Raw genomic sequence first — 21,743 nt, forward strand, 5'->3', positions numbered from 1 at the left:
AATTGGTTGCTTTCAATTTAATTGTTTGGGGACCAAAAAAAAAAAAAAAAGACAAAAAAACAAGCTTCATGTTTCTGTTTGATGCATTAGTGTAATTAAACCTGAAAACACCATTTTGTCAAAAGTCCCTCAGGTATAATTTAGTGTTAATCCGCCCTCCCTCTCCACCAGCGCTGGCTGTCACTCACACACGTGCACATGATTGAACTGCTGATGCTGAACATCTGTGTGTGTGTGTGTCATTGCTTGAGTCATGATGTGGGCGCTTCAGGGCGGATCTGAGGTAGGTGTGTGTGTTTTATCTCAGCTTGGCTGTCAAAGATGGATGGAGCTTCTACAGGTTGAGCTCCTGTGCTGGTTTCATTCAGGGTCCACTGTAAAAGAGCCCCTCCCCTACTTTTTTTTTTTTTTTAACTTGACCATCCATCCAGATGTGATGTGTGGATTAGACGTGTTTATCACACACACACACACCCACACCAATGTGATACAGACCCTTCAAATAGACATACATAGTGTCCTAAGTTAAACACACACGTCCCTGCTGCTCCAACTGCTGGTGATAGCTAGGCTGTGTCCTCAGTAATATTTTTGGGAATTTTGTGGGTTTATGGAGTACAGAGACGTTTACGCCCGCACTGACACGATGTGGCATATGTTGATTTAAGCTGACACTGATATTGTTAATACCATCAAGTGATTTAAATGATATGACTTTTAGGCCTGATGGAGGTTAAAAGATGAATTCAAGAAAACATTTAGATCATAATGATGGAGAATAAAATTCCATCCATTCGCTTCCACTTATCCTTTTCAGGGTCGCGGGGGGCGCTGGAGCCTATCCCAGCTGTCATAGGGCGAAAGGCAGGGTACACCCTGGACAGGTCGCCGGTCTGTCGCAGAGCCAACACACAGAGACAGACAACCATTCACACTCACATTCACACCTAGTGACAATTTGGATTATCCAATTAACCTATCCCCACAAGTTGCATGTCTTTGGACGGTGGGAGGAAGCCGGAGTACCCGGAGAGAACCCACGCAAACATGGGGAGAACATGCAAACTCCACACAGAAAGACCCCGGCCTGATGGTGGAATTGAACTCAGGACCTTCTTGCTGTGCGGCAACAGTGCTAACCACCGTGGATTAATAAAATTAATCCACATAATGTTTTGTGGGTTGGGGTCAGCAGGTGAACAGGTGCGACAACAGGTCAGCCAGTTTGGATACACATGTTCTTTTTTTTTTTGTGGAGCTAAGCCGATGGGATATGTGCAGGATGTGGTTTGGTTGTGTGTTGTCGAAATCAGCAAAGACTTACCTGAAAGAGACTTCATCTGAATGGCTGTGTATGTTTGTCCCAAACCTATAAACAGGCACATGCAAAAAGAAAGTTTTTACAGGACTCTGTGTCGTTCTGTGAAAAAAAGAAGTAGCTACATCCCTTCTGCTTTCCTGGGAAGCAGTTTGCTGGTCTGGAGCAATCAGTTGTCCAGGTGTGGATGTCTTCAACCTCAATTTGGAGCTTTTAATTATTTCTTTGAACTGTTCTTTTTCCAGGGAGGAATGATTGTGTAGAATACATCTTTAATAACTTACAAAACAAGAATTTGGTGCTGAGAATGAGTCACAATCATACAGATTCAAATATGTACAAACACTGACTTAAAACTTTAAATAGGTGGTGCTAAAGGTTCTACAATGTCTTAAAAACTGACAACACCACCGTTCATTCCCCTTAGTGATTATGATTAACTACAACTGGTTGTTTTTCTTTGCTGGCAAAAGGATTTGTTTAACAGCACTCATTGGACTGACCAGTACTCCAAGGAAAGACCTAGGAACTCAATGAAGCTCTAAGAAGGAGACTTGTAGATTCACACAAGTTAGGAAGGTCTCTTGGAGCCAGTTTTAAAGAACTTCAGATTGCAAGATCATCAGTTCAAACTATTGTACATAAGTACAAGTTATTCTGATATGTCCTCACTTTACCAAAATCTGGCAGAAGACTCAACCTGTCACCCTCAGATGAGAGGAAATTGTTTAGGATGTTCAGGAACAAGCTGGGAGCCACAAGGACTCATGCCTGCCATGAACTGAAAACTTCTGTAACAACAGGGTCTCTGTCCACAGTGAAGCCAGTCATGGACTGAAAGGGTGCTGACCAAGAAAAAAAAGTCCATGCTCTGATCACAAGAGGTATGTTTGGAGGAGGTGAGGCTTTCACTGTAGAACACTTCCATCTGTCAGCATGGTGATGGCAGCATCGTGTTTTGGGGCTGTTTTGCTGCCACTGGTACTGGTACATTTCAAAATAAATGGAATAATGAAAAAGGCGATTACCTCCAAAATGTTCAACTGCACCTCAAGGACAGCAGCTAGACAGTTGAAACTTGGACACAATTGATAAAGCAGGCTAGCATTAAATTTCTGGAATAGTTTTTCCAAAGCCTTGACCTCAACCCTACTTAAAATTTGTGGATTATGCTGAAAACTCAGGTCCATACCAGGACACAATATTAATTCAAATGAACTCTACCAATTCTGCTAAGGATAATGGCTGAGTATACAGACAGAATTATGCCAAAAGTTTGTTGTTGGCTACTAAAAGTGTCTGGTTGCAACTTGCTAAGAGACATTAAAGCAATTATTGGGGTGTATATTCGCCAAATTAGTGTTTTAAAGTCATTAAAGATGTATCCTGTACAATTACTCCACCCTAGAAAAAGAACAGTTACAAAAACAGTAATTAAAAGCCCCATATTACAGTGACATTTGTACCTATGATGAGTGGATGTAAACTTTTGACCACTTCCCTGTTTCTGAGAGGGTTTTTTTTGTACCTTTCACCACATTCATTTGGGAATTTTTGTTCTTCACATTTTTCCTCATGAAGCTTTTAATGAGCTTAAGATCTTAAATGTAATATTTAAACAAATTAAAGTGTTATATTTGCATTCGTAAACAGTTGTTTATGCTAGTGGTTGTATGAGTGACTGCGATTGTGCTGCTTTACACCGTTACAGTTACCCAACGGCAGACGTTATATAGCATACCTGTGCATAGGATACACGGAATTTGTATTTAACTCCTAAAACGTTATATAAAAATCACTGTAGTACTTTTACACAGTAAACTCGCTCGCCGGGATCACAAGGTCAGGCCTATTTATGCTGTTGACATAATCGCACGTCATGCTTGTCCCAGGGAATAGACGGTGACCGCGCTGGGGCATTTTAACGTTCCCACCGCTGCACGATTTCCACTGATGCCACGAGACACGGGGGCGACGTTTGCCATTTAAACGGCTCTTTCGTTTGAATAATCTTTCATCGGACGTGATTAGAGCTCGGCTGCTCTGACGTCAGCCAGATTGTCCGCGTTAGGTGAGTCTCGCGCAGCTTTCCCTCCTCCTCCTCCCCTCCCTCATCCTCTAGCGCCCCTCCTGCCTGCTTTCGTGAAAAAAAAAAAAAAGATACGATGAAATCGCTCGCGCTCGCTGCCATCATCACCATCAGCGCCGCCCTGTAGAGCGAGAGAAAAAGAGAGAGAGCGCGCGCTCGAGACCCCCCCTCCCCACCTAACAACAACCCCAACCCCGCAGGCTCGAGCACAACGACCCCACCTCCCACCCCCCCTTCTCAACCCCCTCTGATAGAGGGGACGGAGCCAGAGACTCACAGTCACGGAGAAAAGACCTTTTCGGGATCCCGGCTCCGTTTCGCCCTCAATCCGGGCCTAATGCTGTAGCAGACCGCGCGGGAGGAGAGCGCGAGCGAGACAACGCAGTGACAGAGAGTCGGCGAGGGACAGGGCGGACCGGGGAGACGACGGGATTGCTCATTCGCCTGGAAACATGGGATGTACGCTGAGCGCCGAGGAGCGCGCCGCTCTGGACCGGAGCAAGGCCATCGAGAAAAACCTGAAAGAGGACGGGCTGGTCGCCGCAAAGGACGTCAAACTCCTCCTGCTCGGTAAGATCAGAGCCGCCCCGGCCGCGGGGCTTCGTCTCCTCGGCTCGGTCTACCTCTTTTGGTGGGACTGCATGGGGCGGAGGTGCTCTCCGTGGTACTGATTTCTTTGCCGGCTCTCACTCTTGCCCTCCTCCCCTCTTTACAGGCGGCGGAGAGTCCGGCAAAAGCACCATCGTCAAGCAGATGAAGTAAGTGTCCGTTAATTTTAATTTTTTCGGGGCCTTATTCCGACCCTCTTACACACATCGAGAGTGAAAGGCCTGAGATTGCGCCTGCCTCCCCTATATGGGCTAAGGCAGGTTGAGCCGCCATGTTTCGAGAGGCCGTATAGCCCAGGAGGAGTGCCGGTGACTCGAGCACCTCCTGTAGACCGACAGTGAGGCTGCGGAGGCCACACCGGTGCGTCCCAGGGTGCTGTTCACCGCCGGGGTGCTGAAATGTAGTTAACGAGGCTTTGGCTTGACTACAGGGAGTGTGCGACTGGGGAGGTGTGGGTGTTGTTTCTCCGTATGCGAGTGTTTGTGCGTGCGCGCGCGCGCGTGTGTGAATTACAGTGAGGACTACAGGTCCATTAGTGAATACCTCTGCTTTTAATCTTAATGGCTTTAAGTGCCCGATATCGCCGGGAGTACTTTGCCCATAAAGCCGATTTACGCAGAAATATGGCTTCTAAAACAGCATCTAAACCTCCCCCTGTCTGAGCTAAATCACTCTTTGATGTTTTAAATCACAGTTGTCATCTCCTCTAACCCTCTTAGCTAAGTTTGTCGATGTTTTAGCATGAAAAAGCCATGCTGTTCTGCTTATTCTGTCCTGTGAAACATCTCTGTCTCCTTCCTGCAACTGCACCGACTGCGCCCTCCCTCTATGCCTCTTCCCTTCACCTCATTACCCTCCTTGCGGTCTCTGATTGCCCATAACTCACCACTCTTCCCTGAACTCCACACACTGGGCCAGATAGTGTTTACAAACACTTTCAGAGCTTCCTTCAGCCCAAGCAAGCAGCAGATGGATGGATTTTTACTACACACACATACACACACACATCATGAGTAATAAAGTTTAGGTATTGGAGAGTTCAGGTTGCATGCCCTTATTTTGATTTGCCAACTCATCATCTTGCAGGTTGGTATTTAGGCAGTATTGCAATTTCACTCTAGCCAGTTTGTAAAAGAGAGGCAACAGGAAATGTTTGAAAAGCCTTAGTAGAGCCAGAAAAGTGCAGCACAGACACACACACCAGAGTAGATTTTCCACATGGACTGAGTGAATTAAACAAGGAGCAGCTTCATCGATAGATTGATGTAGCACTTGCCACAGCAGTCAGTTGCAGTTGCAGAAATGTCAGGCATGTCTATTTATATACATTTCCACTGTCACACTCTGTGATTGGTCTTTATTAGTAGCATATACCTTAAACTAGTGCTTTGAATTCTTAATAATTTCATAATTTTATAACAACTATCCACTTCCCTGTATCTCGTTTAGTCAGAATAGTTATTATTATGAAGGTTTTTTTTGTCACTATAAGCATTTTGTGCACACACACGTCCTTGTAGGATTGATCAATAGTCACAGTTATCTTAGAGCTTCACCAATTAGTTAATTGTCAGGAACTTATTCTGATGATTGAATGGTGCTTTTCTTTTATCCGTAATTGTATTTTGAGTATTTTCACTTTGGAAATACTCACTGCATGAGCGATTAATCGACGGGTATAATTCCTATCAGCTTTAGATGGCACCTCTGCTCCTGTTTCCCTCTGGGTTAATGTTTTATTTCACACGACTGTTAATTTTTATGATGGTGGTGGAGATTCAGGGCGTGAGGCTGATCTCCCTGCCGTGAAACATCTTTTCGTAATGTGCACTAATGAGATGAATATATTAAAACCGTCATCCCATATTTACCACCCCACCCCCCAAATCAAATATCAATTGCTGATGACAAGCGAGCGAACGGGTTGCCCGCTTTAAGGAGTGGATCGCGGGTCAGTTTTCAGGAGGATGCACCTGACATTTTATCGATCAAGCCAGGGGGTGAGGATGTCCTGATGGATGATTTAATGCTACCCGGATTATGGAGGAGTTTAACTGTGTGATTGATTGGTGCTCTCACTGATTCCACCCCATTTCCCATCATAAATTATAAATATCGCATTACTGCCCAATTACTGATCACAGACGGAGTGTGTGATCAATTTCTGCCTCATTATACACACTATACACACACTTAAAGATGGATTTAAGGCAGAGATGGTAGGAACACGGGAGAGAGCATGATAAGACAGTAACCACCTCACACACGTGCGCACACACAGAGGCAGAACTTTTATTGTGAAAAGGCAGTTATTTAGCTGTGCATTAGGATACGGACTAGTCTGACTTTTCCCTCTTTCATATCTCTGTACTTGTGCAGGATTATCCATGAAGATGGCTTTTCTGGGGATGATGTGAAGCAGTACAAGCCTGTGGTCTACAGCAACACCATCCAGAGCTTGGCAGCCATCCTTCGAGCCATGGACTCACTGGGCATTGAGTTTGGAGACAAGGATCGAAAAGTTAGTCTTACCTTCACCCTTCAGCTCTTCAGAAGCTGCAATTTTAACAAAATAACCTCGAATTTTGGTCTCATGTAGTTCACAGCATCTTTGGGTTTTGATTTAAGGACTGGATGCAGCAGTTTTATCTAGTGTACTTTTCAACTTCTTTGTAGCATCCATTTAGAGGAACAGATGTGTATTTTGATTTATCATATTTAAAAAGCCCCATATATACAGCTCTGACAGATGATGAATAATAAATATACTGATATAATTTAGTTGCTCTTCCCTGATCTAATGAAATGTGCTCGTGCAGGCCGATGCTAAGCTGGTTTGTGATGTGGTCAGTCGTATGGAGGACACAGAGCCGTACTCTGCAGAGCTCCTCAGCGCTATGAAGCGTTTATGGGCTGACGCCGGGACTCAGGAGTGCTTCAACCGTGCTCGAGAATACCAGCTTAATGATTCGGCTAAATAGTGAGTCGAGCAAAGAGACTACGAAAGGAAAAAAAACAAACAAAAAATCCACCATTTTTATCCACTGCTTTTCCTGTCTTCCTTCATCAGCTATCTGGACAGTTTAGACCGAATTGGTGCGGCAGACTACCAGCCCACAGAGCAGGACATCCTGAGAACCCGTGTGAAGACCACTGGTATCGTCGAAACCCACTTCACCTTCAAAAACCTCCACTTCAGGTAGGAAGCCGCTCCTGCTCGAAGTTCAAAGGTTTTCTGCTCCTGCTCTGTATTGACACCCCCCGCCCTTTTCCAGGCTTTTTGACGTGGGAGGTCAGAGGTCAGAGAGGAAGAAATGGATCCACTGCTTTGAAGACGTGACGGCCATCATCTTCTGCGTCGCTCTGAGTGGGTATGACCAGGTGCTCCATGAAGATGAAACAACTGTAAGTGTGCCTGAATCCCTCCACTGACGCTAATCCAATAAAACTTAGAAGTCGTCCAATTAACTTGAAGATTTCTTGGCAAGTTTTTTTCGCCACGTGTTATATATTTGTATAAAAATATGTATTTATGCAATCTCTATTTGTCTCAGAGGTAGGCTGTACAGTCCACACATCACCTCATTCCATTCTCAGACTTTAAATTTTAAGGAAAAAACACTTCTTATTCATTTATTTATCGTTTTCTTACTTTCTTCTTCAATATAAAATTGATACATACAGGTTTTTCCCCCCTGGCTTAATACTTTTGTTACCATACTTGACAGAACTCTATGCCTTTCCCTGTGACTTCCAACCGTTTCAAGTGAAAAAAAAAAAAATCAGACTAAGATGAGCAAAAGTGGTTAAAAAATGTGACAAGGCTGGTGATTTCTCTTTGTGTTTGGCTAAAACTGCTCTAAAAGGCCTCTGTGACGGAAAACCCCCACACATGCATATTTGCAAAGTGCCTCGGCTGAGTTAACAGGAATAATAATAATCCTGTAAAATGTGTGTTTATTCTGTTTCATAACAAAAGCGATTAAACAATCATTAAAGCTCGGACTGCGATTTATTGTTTATCAGGGTTTTTCTGGGCTCAGACTGGGCCTGTGTCCAAGTAACAAAAGCAGTAAGAAACGATCTTTACTGAAGCGCTGCCGGCTTTCCTTTGGACCTGTGTGTTTTATTAGACTCCCCTCATTGTTTTACTTGTTCTTTCCGCAGAACCGCATGCACGAATCACTCATGCTCTTCGATTCCATCTGCAACAACAAGTTCTTCATCGACACCTCCATCATCCTCTTCCTCAACAAGAAGGATCTGTTCGCTGAGAAGATAAAGAAGTCCCCGCTGACGATCTGTTTTCCAGAATACACAGGTGAGTCCCGCGCCCTCAGTCGGAGCGGCTTCCCGAGCAAAGCGACGCGCTTTAATCGCCCTCTGCTGTTTTCTCTCCAGGTGCTAACACTTACGAAGACGCTACTGCATATATTCAGGTTCAGTTTGAGAGTAAGAACCGCTCTCCAAACAAGGAGATCTACTGTCACCTGACCTGTGCCACAGACACGGGAAACATCCAGGTAGTGTTTGATGCCGTCACCGACATCATTATTGCAAACAACCTCAGAGGGTGTGGCTTATACTGAGGCCTGGCCAAGCACAGAGGTTGTCATGGAGTGTATGAGGTGTTAATAATGATAATTTTGATGATACTTAAACACATAAATATGTAATTCTACACGTCCAAACGGACCCAAAGAGCTGCCGTCAGACACCACACTGGATTATTGCCATGATTTGTTCCTCTTCCTCTTATTTTGATTTCAGTATAAAAAAACCCGTTTTTGTCTTTTTTTTTTTTCAAAATGTGTTTTTGAGCTGAATGTTTGCTGTTTCGTCTATGACCGTGTCAACAACCGGGAGGGTCAGAAGCGGCGGCACCAGGGGTTTATTCAGCCGGAGCTTGAAATGTAATGCGAGGAGTGTGCTCTTTTTTTTTTTTTGGGTTAAGCACAACGTGGAATATTGTCCCCAGAATTTGTGGGCATTTTTGTTTTTAAGTGCAAGTCTCAAGGCTCGCGTCTTTGGACTGAATACAGCCTCTGGTGCGCCGTTTGAAGAGCTGCTGTTGTGTGTGGAGATGACGACGGGGATGTCAGGGAGGTGCTGTACTTGTGGCTGAGGGTTATGGATGGAAAAGAAGGAGGCTTATTTAAAGTTTCCTTCAGATGTGCACATGACGGAGTAGCCCCCCCAGGCCTGTTCCACTCTCGGTTTTCTCTTTTACTTTAATCACGATTAGAAGAGAGGATCCCTCTGTTCAGAGTGGCTGCCCATCAGCACTGGCCTCCTGTAGCCTGAGGAAATACCTAACAGCCAATGATATCTCTTGAAAAAAATATCGGTGCCAACCATCTGAGAACGACAGTTAGGGGAATAGCATCAGAAATCATAGCTCATTATATCGACTCTATTATTTAACCAACAGATATAACATTTTATTATCAGTGAATGATTTATTTATTTAAGCCTCACGCCCTACATGCCTCCTCCTACCTCCTGAAATCCCATGCCACCTTATTTATTTCCTGTCACAAAATAACTGGGGTGCACCGATTCCCGCCTTCGGTTCAGAGGGTAGAAATCAGCCCTCCGATGACATCTTGTTCTCCGTGTGGTGCGTGACCCTTCGATGTGAATCTGTGTAGAAATAGAAGACTGCACGGGGAGAACAATTTCATTTGAGGCAGCCTCTGTCTGGGGAGTCAAGTTTTTCTTCCCCCACTCCCTCCTCCTCCTCACCTCCCCTCTCCTGATCAGTGAGGAGGGAACCATTATCCCACCACTCCCCTCTCCTCTCCTTCTCTCCTCTTTCTTCTGTCATGTTTCTCTTTTCACAGAGAAGGAAAAAAACAAAACAAAACAAAAAAACCCCCAGCTCTCTATTTTCACCCATGCACCCAGAAATTCATCTTCCCACCCCTGTATACTCTCTAGCCATCACATATCAACCCTCATATCTCCATTTTCACCTTAAAAAAAAAAAAAAAAGCACCGTACTGTATATATATATTATGATTATACCAGATTTTTTTTCTTTTTTTTACTGTGAATGTTTTTGTGCTGCACCCCTCATCCTATTCAGTAGTTTATTGGTTGCTCTCATGTGGAATGTTTGTGCTGAGCCAATCGAATGTTGTGTTTACATTAAAGCCACACTTTTCCTAACTATCCCTGCGTTTGTCTGAGTCTGATTATACAGGACTGAAAGGAAAACAAAAACGAGACCGTCACGGTTGCAACGCTGCTCGGGAAAAAACAAAAACAAAACTTTAAACAAACGCTGACCTGCTTTAATCTGTGCCGAGAACTAAGGTTAGACCGGGAAATTAGGCTGAACATTATGAGAGTGGACCACTTTTAATGCTTCATCGCCTGGTGAGCACAGCTTTGTATTTAGTGTCAGAAATATGTATAAAAGATTGGGAGCAGGTCCTGCGCAGCAGCGGAGCGGCACTCGGTGAAATGTGGCGGATGGCGGGGGATCAGAGGCGTCGCACAGCAGCTCTCGATTTATTAGGTTAAAAGTGTTCCATCGCTGCAGACAAGGAGCTATTCATATATTGAATGACTAGGCTGGATCAGCTGTCTGACCTGCTTCTGTCAGTTTAATGGGTACGATGTTCATTACTGCTCTGTTTCACTGAGAGCCGCAGAGCGCCGCTCCTCAGTCCCAGTGTGTCCTCGTTTCTCAGAGCCAGTTACAGGTTAAACTCCCACTGAGATATAATTACACAGTCACGCTTTTAATTAAACATTTAACAGAACGTTCTCATATTTTACAGTTAATTCCTATCAAATTCGTCAAAATCCCTGCCCCATAAAAGCCCGGCTATAATGATATAGACTGTCATCAGTCAGGGGTGAAGAGCAGAAGGTCTGAACCCCCCCAAAGAATTCAGATAAAAAGAAATCCTCGGCTTGTCCGTACTGCAAACAGAGTTCTGCAGTGAAAACTCTCACAGCAATCGAAGGCACCCGCACACCAGTTCCGAGGGTTACAGCCGCAGCCTCTTAATGTCTTCGCTTCGGAAGTCGATGCGGAGCGCCAGGACCTGACGCACCTCTGCCGGCGTCAGTCGCCACGTCAGGGGACCTGAATTAGTGCCCCAGTAATCCAAGATCTCAGTTACCTGCAGAAGAAATCGGTGAAATAGTAACTTTAGTTATTTTTGGTATTTTTGGTGTTTTCTCCAGCTCACAACAGTATGACAGAAAGCACGAGTGGTCCACACTCTGTGGAAACCACATGAGCCCATTGTTCTTGTCATTTCTAAACATGCTATGAGACAAAAAGAATAAAAGAAATCCCAGTTGACAACGTGATACTGACTGGCGACTTCTTTGGGGAAAGGAATACCAAAAATTGACCTATACAGGGGAAAGAACTCCTGCATTTAAGCCAGCAGGCCACATTTCATTGCTGTATCAGGTAGGCTAAAGCCAGGTTAATGAAAGCAACTCGTAGCTAATGGTGTCCTGCTCAGGGTGTACCCCGCCTCTCACCCTATGACAGCTGGGATAGGCTCTAGCCCCCCTGCGACCTTAAATTGGATAAGCGGAAGAGAATGGATGGATAGCAGCTAAAGCTGTCACATAGATATTTCCCAATAGCAAAAACATTGTTAGTTACAATCCATCACTGGTGCTAAGCCGCCATAAATGGTGTGTGTGTTTCTAAAACAGTCTAAATTACCCGCTCAAGGTTGAGAATGGTGGCCATCTGTGTGAGGCGAGCGAACTTGTCTCTGATGGTCCAGGTTGTCACGGTTGTGAGGTACGCCACGAGAGAGCGGAGCTCTTTATCAAACTGGAGCCCCCCGAGCTACAACAGAAAAGTCAAAAATAACGTCTGTGGGTGCGTTTTACGTACATGGCAACGTTCTTTTTTTAGGACTATATGTTCTACATTGTGTCATAATTTATTTAGAGGTTATGTAAAAACATGGTGCACAAAAATAGGAAGAAGCTGCCGTGCCAGAAGGAAGCACCCTCTGCTACAGGCCTTTCTGAACTCATTAATAAATTATTGGAGGCCTTTCTTCACGGGAGTGTCAGTGACGTGACGCACAAGCAGCTCGCTGCCACCCAGTGGCCAAGCTAAGCGCCTCACCCTGCTGAACGAGCATTTGAGGACCGTCTTCTCCATTTCAATAGCTATCAGACTGGTCATCAGGCTGGTCAGCGTGTCGTAGATGACCGGGGAGAGGGCCATCTGGCGGGGAGTTCAGATCAGAAGACGAGAAGAGAAGTTTACTAAACAATGAGGAAGAGTATCTTTAGCCGGTAAACACAAAGTCAAATCTTAAAAGACACCTTAAACTCTGTCATCAGCTGCTCCAAGTTGACGATGAGCTGCTGCACCCAGGGGTCATTAGCTTCATAGTCATTAAACTCCTCCTGTGAGGGATGCAGACAGTTGCAGCAAGACGTTCTGTAACCTCTGATTTATTCGTGTGCAGAAAGGTGAAAGCGTTACCTCCTCTATGTTATGTGAGATGGACAGGAAGCTGCTGATCCAGGGTTTGACCTGAGGCTTTATGGCTGTTGTGTTTAGCTCCGTCAGACCCTCCTGTGAAAGAAAACCAAAGACAAATACCCGACCTTAAAAAATAAATAAAGAAATTCTTAGTTCTTTCCATTTCTCTTTATTCTGGAAGCACACGGGTTGTGGGTTTGTCATGTTTTCACGGGATACTGGGATACCCCGGGAGCACGAGGTCTGTTATTTTAGTAACTGACTGGGTGCTCTATGCTGTTCCAGTCTTTGCCTTCTCCAGCGCCAACACGAAGCAAAAACTTGTTTCTGGGATGCATTTTCTGGAATCATAAGCACCGTGTGGAGCAGGTGCGATCTGCTTCATTGGAGCCGGATGTCAGGCAGCCACGCCCGGAGTATCCCCGGGGTTACACAACAACGACACGCACCTCCTCGAAAACAGGGCTTTATTAAAAGATCTCATTAAAGCTGCGCTTCTAGATCTCCTGTGACTTGTTAAATAAATAAGAGCTCTCCCTCCACGGCGCTCTCTGGTCTAACAACAGTTCTCCATCCTGAGGCTCCCACTCCAATTAAGAAAATATACAAGTCTGTGCAGACAAGCATGTGGTGTGTGTGTGTGTCTGCGTGCACGTCCAACCTGTAATAGATCTTTGAACTTTGTGGACGTGCTGACAAGGTCGGACAAACAGCTCTCAATCTTGGCTTGCTCTCCAGAGCCGACCCCCTGACTGAACAACTTGGAGCAGTCGTTCTGACCGGAAAGAAAATTGACATTTTTTTTAATTTCTGGGGAGAAAAATAAAAATAACGCGATGAACAGGAGAAAGGAAGAGCTGTGGCACAAACTCACCTCCAGGTTCCTCTTTAAAGTTGTGATGTTCTCACTGCACACCTCGACGTTATTCAGGGTCACCTGAGTGGGGGACGAGTGCAAATGAAGGATTCTTACAGCCAGCGTGACTCAGTCCTGCTTTAAAAACTATAATCTGCTGGAGATGAGGTATTTTGACATCTCCTGCCTCAGCTGGTAGTTATAAGCCTTTAAGTGTTTCTTAATTTCAATTTATAATGATATTAAAAAGGTTTTTGAAGTCGCTCTTGTTTTAACAAAGAGCCATTTTAAAAATTAAAGCGCTACTCACTTAGCTCATTCATTCGATTCCTCCTTTAAATTACTGCTGAGCTCTTTTTTAAAGGGCTTATACAGCAGATGTGAGCGATTCATTTATCTTACAGTCTGACAAAGATTTCTAAGGAACTGCTCTACGAGTGAGGCAAGTATTTCTGTGTCGAGCGGTCTCACCAGGAACGCAGCCTTGGCGTCTTCGGTGCTCTCGATGCCCAGCGTGTTGAACTTGCCCTGCTGTAAGCTGCTCTGCATCAGACTGACCGCGCTGCTGACACCACGCTGGATGTCCTGCAGTGTTGTAGCCGGGAAGCCCTGCCGCAGCTTGTTATACAACACCTCCCTGACGGGTGAGAAGAGGCAGATGAGGCAGGAAAGGGGCACGTGTCAATGTAATAAATGTGTAAAACCAAACAAAACCAGGATTTTAAAGAGGTAGAAAATGAGCGAGCGACCTGAAGTCAGACTCCAGCACGGAGTTGGCGTGGTTGATCATCGCACAGAGGCAGTCGATGCTGGAACTCGATAAAGCTCTGCTGATGCACTTTTTCACAATGTAGAAACAGTCGTCCACCATGCTGCTGGTCAGCTGTCCCTTTTCGTATGTGTCCATAGCAACAGCCTGGGGGAGGAGAGGAGTTAATAACATGGTAACGAATAAATAAAAAACGTGAAGTTACTTTATGCTACAGTAATAAGGTAACACATAAACAGTAAAATGATAGAAAGTTACTCTTTTTTTCACTGTATAATATGCAAACGGTTTTTGTTTCGAATGTGTGCACAGATTTATGCACAATGTGTGCATAAGTAATAAAAACAGGAGGTTTTCAGGGAATTAACAAAAACTTTATAATTACAGGACAGTCTGGGCGATGAGCTACCAGAATTTTCTTATAAATGTAGACACAAAGAGTGGTGCTGACAGATTTCTTTCATTTACTCAAACGCATTTAAAAAAAAAAAAAAAAGTAGAAAAATTAGATCTAAAGATGAAATGGCATTTTTTCTAATATTATATTTTTGTATTTATATTGAGATATCTTAGGTATTTAATGTGTAGTTAACACATTTTATAGTGACAAAAGGGGTATTTTTACTTGTCCGGCCCATCTAAGATCAAAGTGTATGTTGCCTCTGATGTAAAATGAGCAACTTGACTTTATCATACAGTAGCACAAGCATTGACAAGTGCTACTTGTCAATGCTGTCGTTACCGTTGCTCTTCTACAAGTTTGGGCTAGAGAGAAACTTTAAACTGTTCCAGAAACATGAGAAATATTTTATTTATAAGTCAGACATCCTGTTTGATACTCGGGTGTTAAAGAGTCAAGTTTTTGGATGCATGTTTGGAGTATATTCAGATCTTGTCTACAAATATTACATTTTGTTTTTAAAAATGTCACTATAGCCATTTCATTGCCAGACCTGCGAGTCATCAAACACATGTAAAATTACTGTCACATTCAGGACACGACTGAATGAGAATCAGTCTGTCTGTCTATTTATAATTAGCATATGCTGAAATGTCCTCATTTTTCTATGTAAGGCACAGAGCTTCTGCACGGCCAGGGTGGACAACCAGGGGATGAATGTGGAGTAAAACTACGTTAAATTAATGCACATAACTGTTTCAGGAAAAGTAAACAAACAGGAAATTGCTGATCTATCCGGCTGACCTGTCTTTTTGTATTACACGAGCACCGCCGAGCCTTTTTTTCATCACTAATCATAAATGAGAAACAGTTGATGTGTGAAGTTTTTGGGCATTCTAAAGTGCAGGGAAAAGGTTAAGAAACCCTGATGAAGGAAATATGTATGCTCTGAACTGTTCCACTAGGGAAAGCTGTAAACCTTTTTCAAGAGAGAAGCAAAGCATTTGCTCAGGAGTGACGATAGCTTAAAACCCCCAACAAAAACACAAACTCCAAGAAGCAGATGGTGTTACATTTTAAAATAAAATGTTTAAATTTAAAATGTCCACTGCTTTAAAAAAAATACAACCTTTTGAAATTGAATAAATCTTTTTGACCCAGCCTGTATTTATTGCCAATTAACCTTTGGCAATACCTTCACAGCCCACCAGGGGGCTGCAGGCCACACTTTGGGACTCATCTGCTCTCTGGTAATCTAAGCAATTTTTAATGTTTGCAGTGAAATCACAGGTAAATTCAAGTAAGAAAATGCTGATGAATTTGCACGTAAAAACAGCCTGTTGCCCTTTTTTTTTTTTTAAATCCCTCATATTCTCTTTCCCTTTCTAAAACAGATGTGTACATTACCCACAATGCAACATGACCACCACAGTTTGGTCTGTCATCTGAGTGCATTATACTATCAGCAGCTAATGTAGCCTGAAGCAGAGATGAGGGTGACCTGCAGGATTTAAGCTTTTTTTTTTTTTTTTAACCTCAGACTCGACATGTACAGCTCCCTGCACATCCACAGAAATGTTACACAACCTTTTCACGTTTGTGTCAGTGCAGCGGACACATAAACAGTCTTCGATGAGTGAACCGAGTCTTTGAAGTACAGAAATAACACTGCACTCAGCTGACCTTGTTGACAGACTCTCTCATGTAGTACTCTTCCATGGGAATGTAATAACCAATCAGCTCCTGCATCGTTGTGCTCAGCAGGCAGTGTTTCAGCAGCTTCTCCACGTTCTGCTGATGCTCTGTGTGTTTAAACACGGAGGGGAAAACACACATTTTCAACTGCACACTTCTTTACATTCACATTTGAATTAAAAAAAGAAAAGAAAAAGAAAATCACACATGAAGCTACCCTGCGTGATGCTCTGAGCGTCCCCAACTTCAAAGTCGGCCATCACGCGGCGACGTAGAAAGCGCAGGTAGAGCTCCGCCCTCGCGTTCATCAGAGTGACTTCTGCCAGGACGGGATCCAGCTCCCTGTTTGTGGAAGGAAGAGGTATAAACAAAAATATAAACCCTCAAACATGTAGGAAATGCAGCATCCCGCTTAGACAAACACACGCACCTTGGCTCGATCCTCTCCCCTGGAACACTCTTCATCATGCTGCTTTGGACGACCTGAAACTAAAGAGCAGATTCAAGGTCACAGCCGGGTTAGGGACGCAGTGAAAGCAACCATGTGACGCAGCGCCGGCGTCTCACACACACCTTGGTGTGGTATCCTCTCTGCTGGATGAAGCTGTCAACTATTTTCTGGGCCTGGCGATCACATTCCTGCTGCAGGTGAGTGATGAGCGTGTACAAATGGCCTGGACCGTAGTACGTCTCTACGATTGGCTGATGGGTCTCCACAACGCGAGCGATACCTGTGAACGCAAACCAGCACACGGGTGGAGAGAGCATGCAAAGGGGAATTCAGGCAGACATGCACAGTCTGTGTTTTCTCACCTTCCAGCAGCAGCGTTAGCGTGTCTGCAAATATCAGCAGAGCTCTCTTCTCACCCAGATCTGCTCCAGTCGCTAGCAGCAGGTTCTCCTCAGCTTTGGAGGCAAGCTGTGTGAGAGTGTGTGAATCAAAATGACATATTGTAGCAGACTAAAATACATGACTCAAATCAGGATAAACTGAAATTACAAGTGTGATGAAATGCATAAATAGGAGACAAAAAGAAAATATGCACCTCGACTAAGGCCACTATTACAGCCACAGCTGCCCTCATGTCACTCAAACTAAGCTGCTATGTTAAAAATATGAATCTTTATGTACAAAAACCTAATAAACAGATAAGCATCCCCGCATTTAGAATCAATGTGTGACTACTTGTGCCTTTTTAAACCATACTGTTTCCTTCCTTTGTGGTTGAAAATCACTGTCATAGAGCGACCAAGGGCTGGCACGGCAAGCCAGCATGCAGGAGGCGAAGTTAGTTTCCATATCTGTGAGTCCGCTGAGGTGTACTTGGGTCTGCGTGACGTACCTGCCCTTTTTTTTTTTTTTTTTTAATAATGGCATCCATGTGGACTACACTACAACAACACCAATTACACATGTGTTACATTACAATGACTGTACGTCTGCAGTCTCTGCAGCTGTCTGTGTTCACAACAAAGTAAAACCCCCACCGGTGAACCCATTCTGGTTTGCTGGCAGGTGACCTTCATCAGTAAACCAGACAACTTTTAACTGATCACTGGTGAAGAACCCAACCCCAAACCTATCCTTTGATGAAAAGCAAAACATTTAAGGAAAAGTAGAAAAGAAATTTATGATGCATAAATAACACACAATAGCATAAGTCTACAGTTAGGGTCACCACCTATGATGAGTTATGCTTAATTTTGTGCTACCGCTGTCTGTGTATTTGCTTATGGAGAGCCTTGCAGACAGGCGTTTTCAACCACTGGTTGTAAAGCGGGCTGGAACACTGAAGGGAGCAGCAGTGAAAATCACCGGGAACGAGAACAGCGAGAAACAAACACCAAAGATTAAAAAATACAGCATGAAAAGCACAAACAGCGGCTGCAGTGACACTTTTCTCTGTTTTTAACTCTCGGTTTCACTTCAGCTCTTTGAACGTTATAACTTTACTTGTCTCCTTGGCTGGCTGACAGATGAAGAGTGGTCCATTGACGGGCTGTTCTACATACTTTGGACACTCTCTCATGGACTGCCAATGTGCTATCACCGCTGAATTGTAATGTCCCCATTAAGCCAAATCTGGATCCACATCCCCCCCCTAATTTTCATCCACACACACGGAACCAGCCAGCATGCACGGATCTCTCTTTATGTTTAAGTGGTTTGTGATTAATGAGATTCAGCTTTCTTTAAGTTAAAGCAGCAAATATAAAGGACTTGTTTTCATTACTGACCTGACTGCAGAGATACTGGCCAAATCGAGCGAGGCCTTGCTGGTGGAGGCCAAGAAGAGGGAAGATCTTGAAAAACCTTTCCACCTGTGCCAGGTCGACTGCTGCTACGGCTTCATCAAGCTTCTCTGCAACAATGACCTTTAGTTTCTGCTCTGCTTCCTGCAGTAGGACCAGACTGGCGTCCACAGCGCTGCCTGTGCAGACGTGATGAAATGGTAGTGTTAGTGTATCTTTGTGGCACTTACCCAAACCGTAATGTAACGACTTTAACTGCTATATGGAGCTTTATTTTTCAAATCAACTGTAACTGCATTTTCCATTTGCTTAATTAACCCTAAGCCTGCAGTTTAAGATTGCACGCTGATGTAGAACAAGAGGCTCCATACTTTCTTCTCCCTGCCTGCTCAGCTCGATAACGGACTGGTCCAGAGACAGGTATCGATGGATGTGAGCAGCAGCCTGTTCGTAATCTTCATTACGCAGAGCTGTCTGCACCCCGTCTGTGCAGAATTTCAGGTCGAGGATATCATCGGCACGCTGGATGACGTTATATAGCCGCGTCTGAGGGAAATCAAATGAGATACATGTTCAGAAATCAAAGCTGTTTTGACCCAGAAGGAGTCATGCCTAGAAAATGAACCTGGTATCAAGATGATGGCCTAAAAGGAGACCTTTCACATGCTAACATCTTTTACTGACGTTCAAAGATGGTTGTAAATTTCATGAAGCCATCTCCTGTCCTTATAAAGTTACAAGGTCTCCAAAATCCTGTAACAAGTACGGTAAAAAATACTATGTTTTGCGTACTTCAAAGGTACAAGTTTGTTGGTTTTAAATTTGCAAGTTATAGTGCCAAAAAGCAAAAAAAAAAAAAAAAAAGAGCAAAACAAAAACTGCTGATTTTGAGCGGGTCTGATGGAGGTGCTTTAAAATGTATGCATGCTCACCTTTGCCAGGTCTAGTTGTCGTACTTTACGGCTGACGTTTTCAGCCAGGCTGCAGGTAAAAGTGATCATGCCCGACAGCTGGCTGGCATCTCCTCCAATCAGCTGGAGGTTGGGTCTGCAGAGCAAAGAGAGAAAGCATTTTTTTCTCAGTACAACACATTACAGATTAGCATTTAAATACTTTAGACCAGCAGCTGATTTTGTGTGTACCCCATCCTGTGTAGTGCCAGCATTTTAGTGTGAATGGCCCCCTCCTGCCCTACCAGTCTGTCCAGCTCTGTTTCCACCTCTTTCTGCAATAAAAACAAAACAAAGACCAGTTTTTTTCTTTATAGAGTTCCCACAACTCACATTACTTTATCCACACTTCATTAGGTACAACTGCTCATTTATCCAAATATTTAATCAGGCAATCACATTCAGTTCATCTAGCCATGTAGATGTAACTAAGACAGCCTACTTAAGTTCAAATGACTATCAGAATGGGGACAAAAGGTGAATTAAGTTATTTTCAGCATGGGATGGTTGTTGGTGTCAGACAGGTATGAGTATTACAGAAACTACAGATCCACTGAGATTTTTCCACATAACCATCTCTAAAGTTTACAGAGATTGGTTTGAAGAACAGGAAATATCCAGTGAGCAGCAGATCTCTGGGAGAAAATACCTTGCCGATTCCAGAGGTCAAAGGAGAATGGGCTTCAAGCTGATGGGAAGGCAACAGTAATTGACATAATCATTTGAAGAAGAACCTACAACAGCAGTCCTGTCAGCATCACCAAAACTGGAGCACAGAACACTGGAACAACGCTGCCTCGTCTGATGAGTCTCAGTTTCTGCCGCAACAATCAGACAGTACACTGTAAATTCAGCTCTACTTAAGGGTAAATTGGTCCATCTCTGTCGTCATATACCATGACTGATGAGACAAACACTGTAGAGTGTTTTCATGTTATCATTTCCCATCTTGCATATTCACATTGCTGATTGGCTGTATTTGACTTAAGGACATGTGTTTCTCGAAAGTCTGGTTTTTATCTGATGGGTGCGAAAAACGCAGGATGCTGGTGTAGTATCGATCCAATATCAATATTAGTTTTGGAATCGATACTAGATATTTTGATCGATCTGCCCACCTCTAAAAGGCGGTAAAGGAGTTATGTATGTAAGTAGGAGCTTGTTGAATATAAACACATTAAAACTTAATGAAAAAACGAAGCGACAACAAATACTGGGAAACAACTGATAGCAGGAAGAAGGCGATCCATGGTGATTTAACAGGAAAAACAATAAATATGAAGTGACACGGTGCATGACTGCATTCCTACTGATGACAGTAAACTATTATTAAAGCTTGCTGTTTTTGTGAATATCTATTAAAGCAGACATCCTTCTCAGCAGCGGTTTGAGGAGGAGCGCCTGTTAAGTTTACGTGGATGACGACAGCACCTGTATGTCGCAAACAAACCACCGTCAGCGGCCATTGGTACGAACCTCCTCCTCGCAGAGCTGCTGGTAAATTTTCTCCAGGTCCTCCAGCTCCGTCAGGGAGGAGATGGTGTCCATACTCACAGAGGACAGAGAGCTGGAGTCGCATCTTCTCGCTGTTATGGGTCCACCGTCAGCCATCTTCCGCCACCGGAACAGGACACAGAAGCCTACGTCATCATTTTTGTTACTATTCCCCGTGATTAGTCTGCCAGGCAGCGTTTCGGCGCTTTATTATCGGGTCTTTAGAGAAGACGAACTCGTCTTAAAATCATAACCGTGTCGACAACGTTATATTTAACCAAGTATAACATAAATATATAAATTTTATTACATATTAAAGTCTGTTAGTGGTGAGGATAGGTCAGCATTTTTACACAAGTGCCTGACAACTGTTACTCGGGGAGAAACTTTTCACGTACCACCACGCATGCTCACAAACCCACAGCACCGAAACTGGTCCCCTAGAGGGCGCTACTGCGACACTTCTCAGTGAACGGAGAGACCGTATGGGGCTAAAACTACGGAAGGAAATTGGTGTATAAAGGTTTACAGACGAATATGAGATTATGTACAAGCATAAACCAAGATTTATTTAATCAAGTACACATTTTAATAACATCTAATTATTTGCTAAAAATGTGAATGAACAAAAGCAGTTTTGTGGCTCTCAAGTTTGCTTAATGAAAAGAGAAAATTTCTGTATTAACTTGATAATAGTTTACGGTAGAGGGTTAAATGTAATGCATAGACCAGCACACGTCACCACCATTGTATATTGTCCTGGAAAGCCATTGGCAGATCATCCCCACCTACTATGGTATTAAAAACATATTTTTATGTCTGAGCTAT

At 43.7% G+C, this 21,743-nt stretch overlaps 2 protein-coding genes across 2 annotated transcripts; one reads left to right on the forward strand and one right to left on the reverse strand.

Moving 5' to 3' along the window:
• The first annotated feature begins 3,171 nt into the window (after window positions 1-3,171).
• gnao1b (guanine nucleotide binding protein (G protein), alpha activating activity polypeptide O, b) lies at window positions 3,172-10,190 on the forward strand. Its single transcript, XM_005915215.3, has 8 exons — window positions 3,172-3,977; window positions 4,123-4,165; window positions 6,396-6,537; window positions 6,836-6,996; window positions 7,087-7,215; window positions 7,292-7,421; window positions 8,184-8,337; window positions 8,418-10,190. Exons 1-8 carry the CDS (start codon window positions 3,860-3,862, stop codon window positions 8,603-8,605), a joined length of 1,065 nt encoding a protein of 354 aa, XP_005915277.1. The 5' UTR covers window positions 3,172-3,859; the 3' UTR covers window positions 8,606-10,190.
• Window positions 10,191-10,749: 559 nt separating this feature from the next.
• Window positions 10,750-21,207, reverse strand: cog4 (component of oligomeric golgi complex 4). The gene is made up of 19 exons (XM_005915216.3): window positions 20,898-21,207; window positions 19,614-19,696; window positions 19,404-19,518; window positions 18,843-19,017; window positions 18,457-18,650; window positions 17,032-17,137; window positions 16,792-16,949; window positions 16,649-16,707; window positions 16,436-16,560; window positions 16,207-16,325; window positions 14,104-14,270; window positions 13,826-13,991; window positions 13,373-13,435; window positions 13,160-13,273; window positions 12,499-12,591; window positions 12,336-12,419; window positions 12,133-12,234; window positions 11,716-11,844; window positions 10,750-11,152 (listed from the first exon to the last, which is right to left on the reverse strand). The coding sequence occupies exons 1-19, from the start codon at window positions 21,030-21,032 to the stop codon at window positions 11,018-11,020; spliced, it is 2,322 nt and encodes a 773-aa protein (XP_005915278.1). The 5' UTR covers window positions 21,033-21,207; the 3' UTR covers window positions 10,750-11,017.
• Window positions 21,208-21,743: the final 536 nt, after the last annotated feature.

This window comes from Haplochromis burtoni, unplaced genomic scaffold (assembly GCF_018398535.1).
Source record: "Haplochromis burtoni strain Fernald_Lab_line unplaced genomic scaffold, NCSU_Asbu1 Contig_11, whole genome shotgun sequence".
NCBI classification, from domain to species: Eukaryota; Metazoa; Chordata; class Actinopteri; order Cichliformes; family Cichlidae; genus Haplochromis; species Haplochromis burtoni.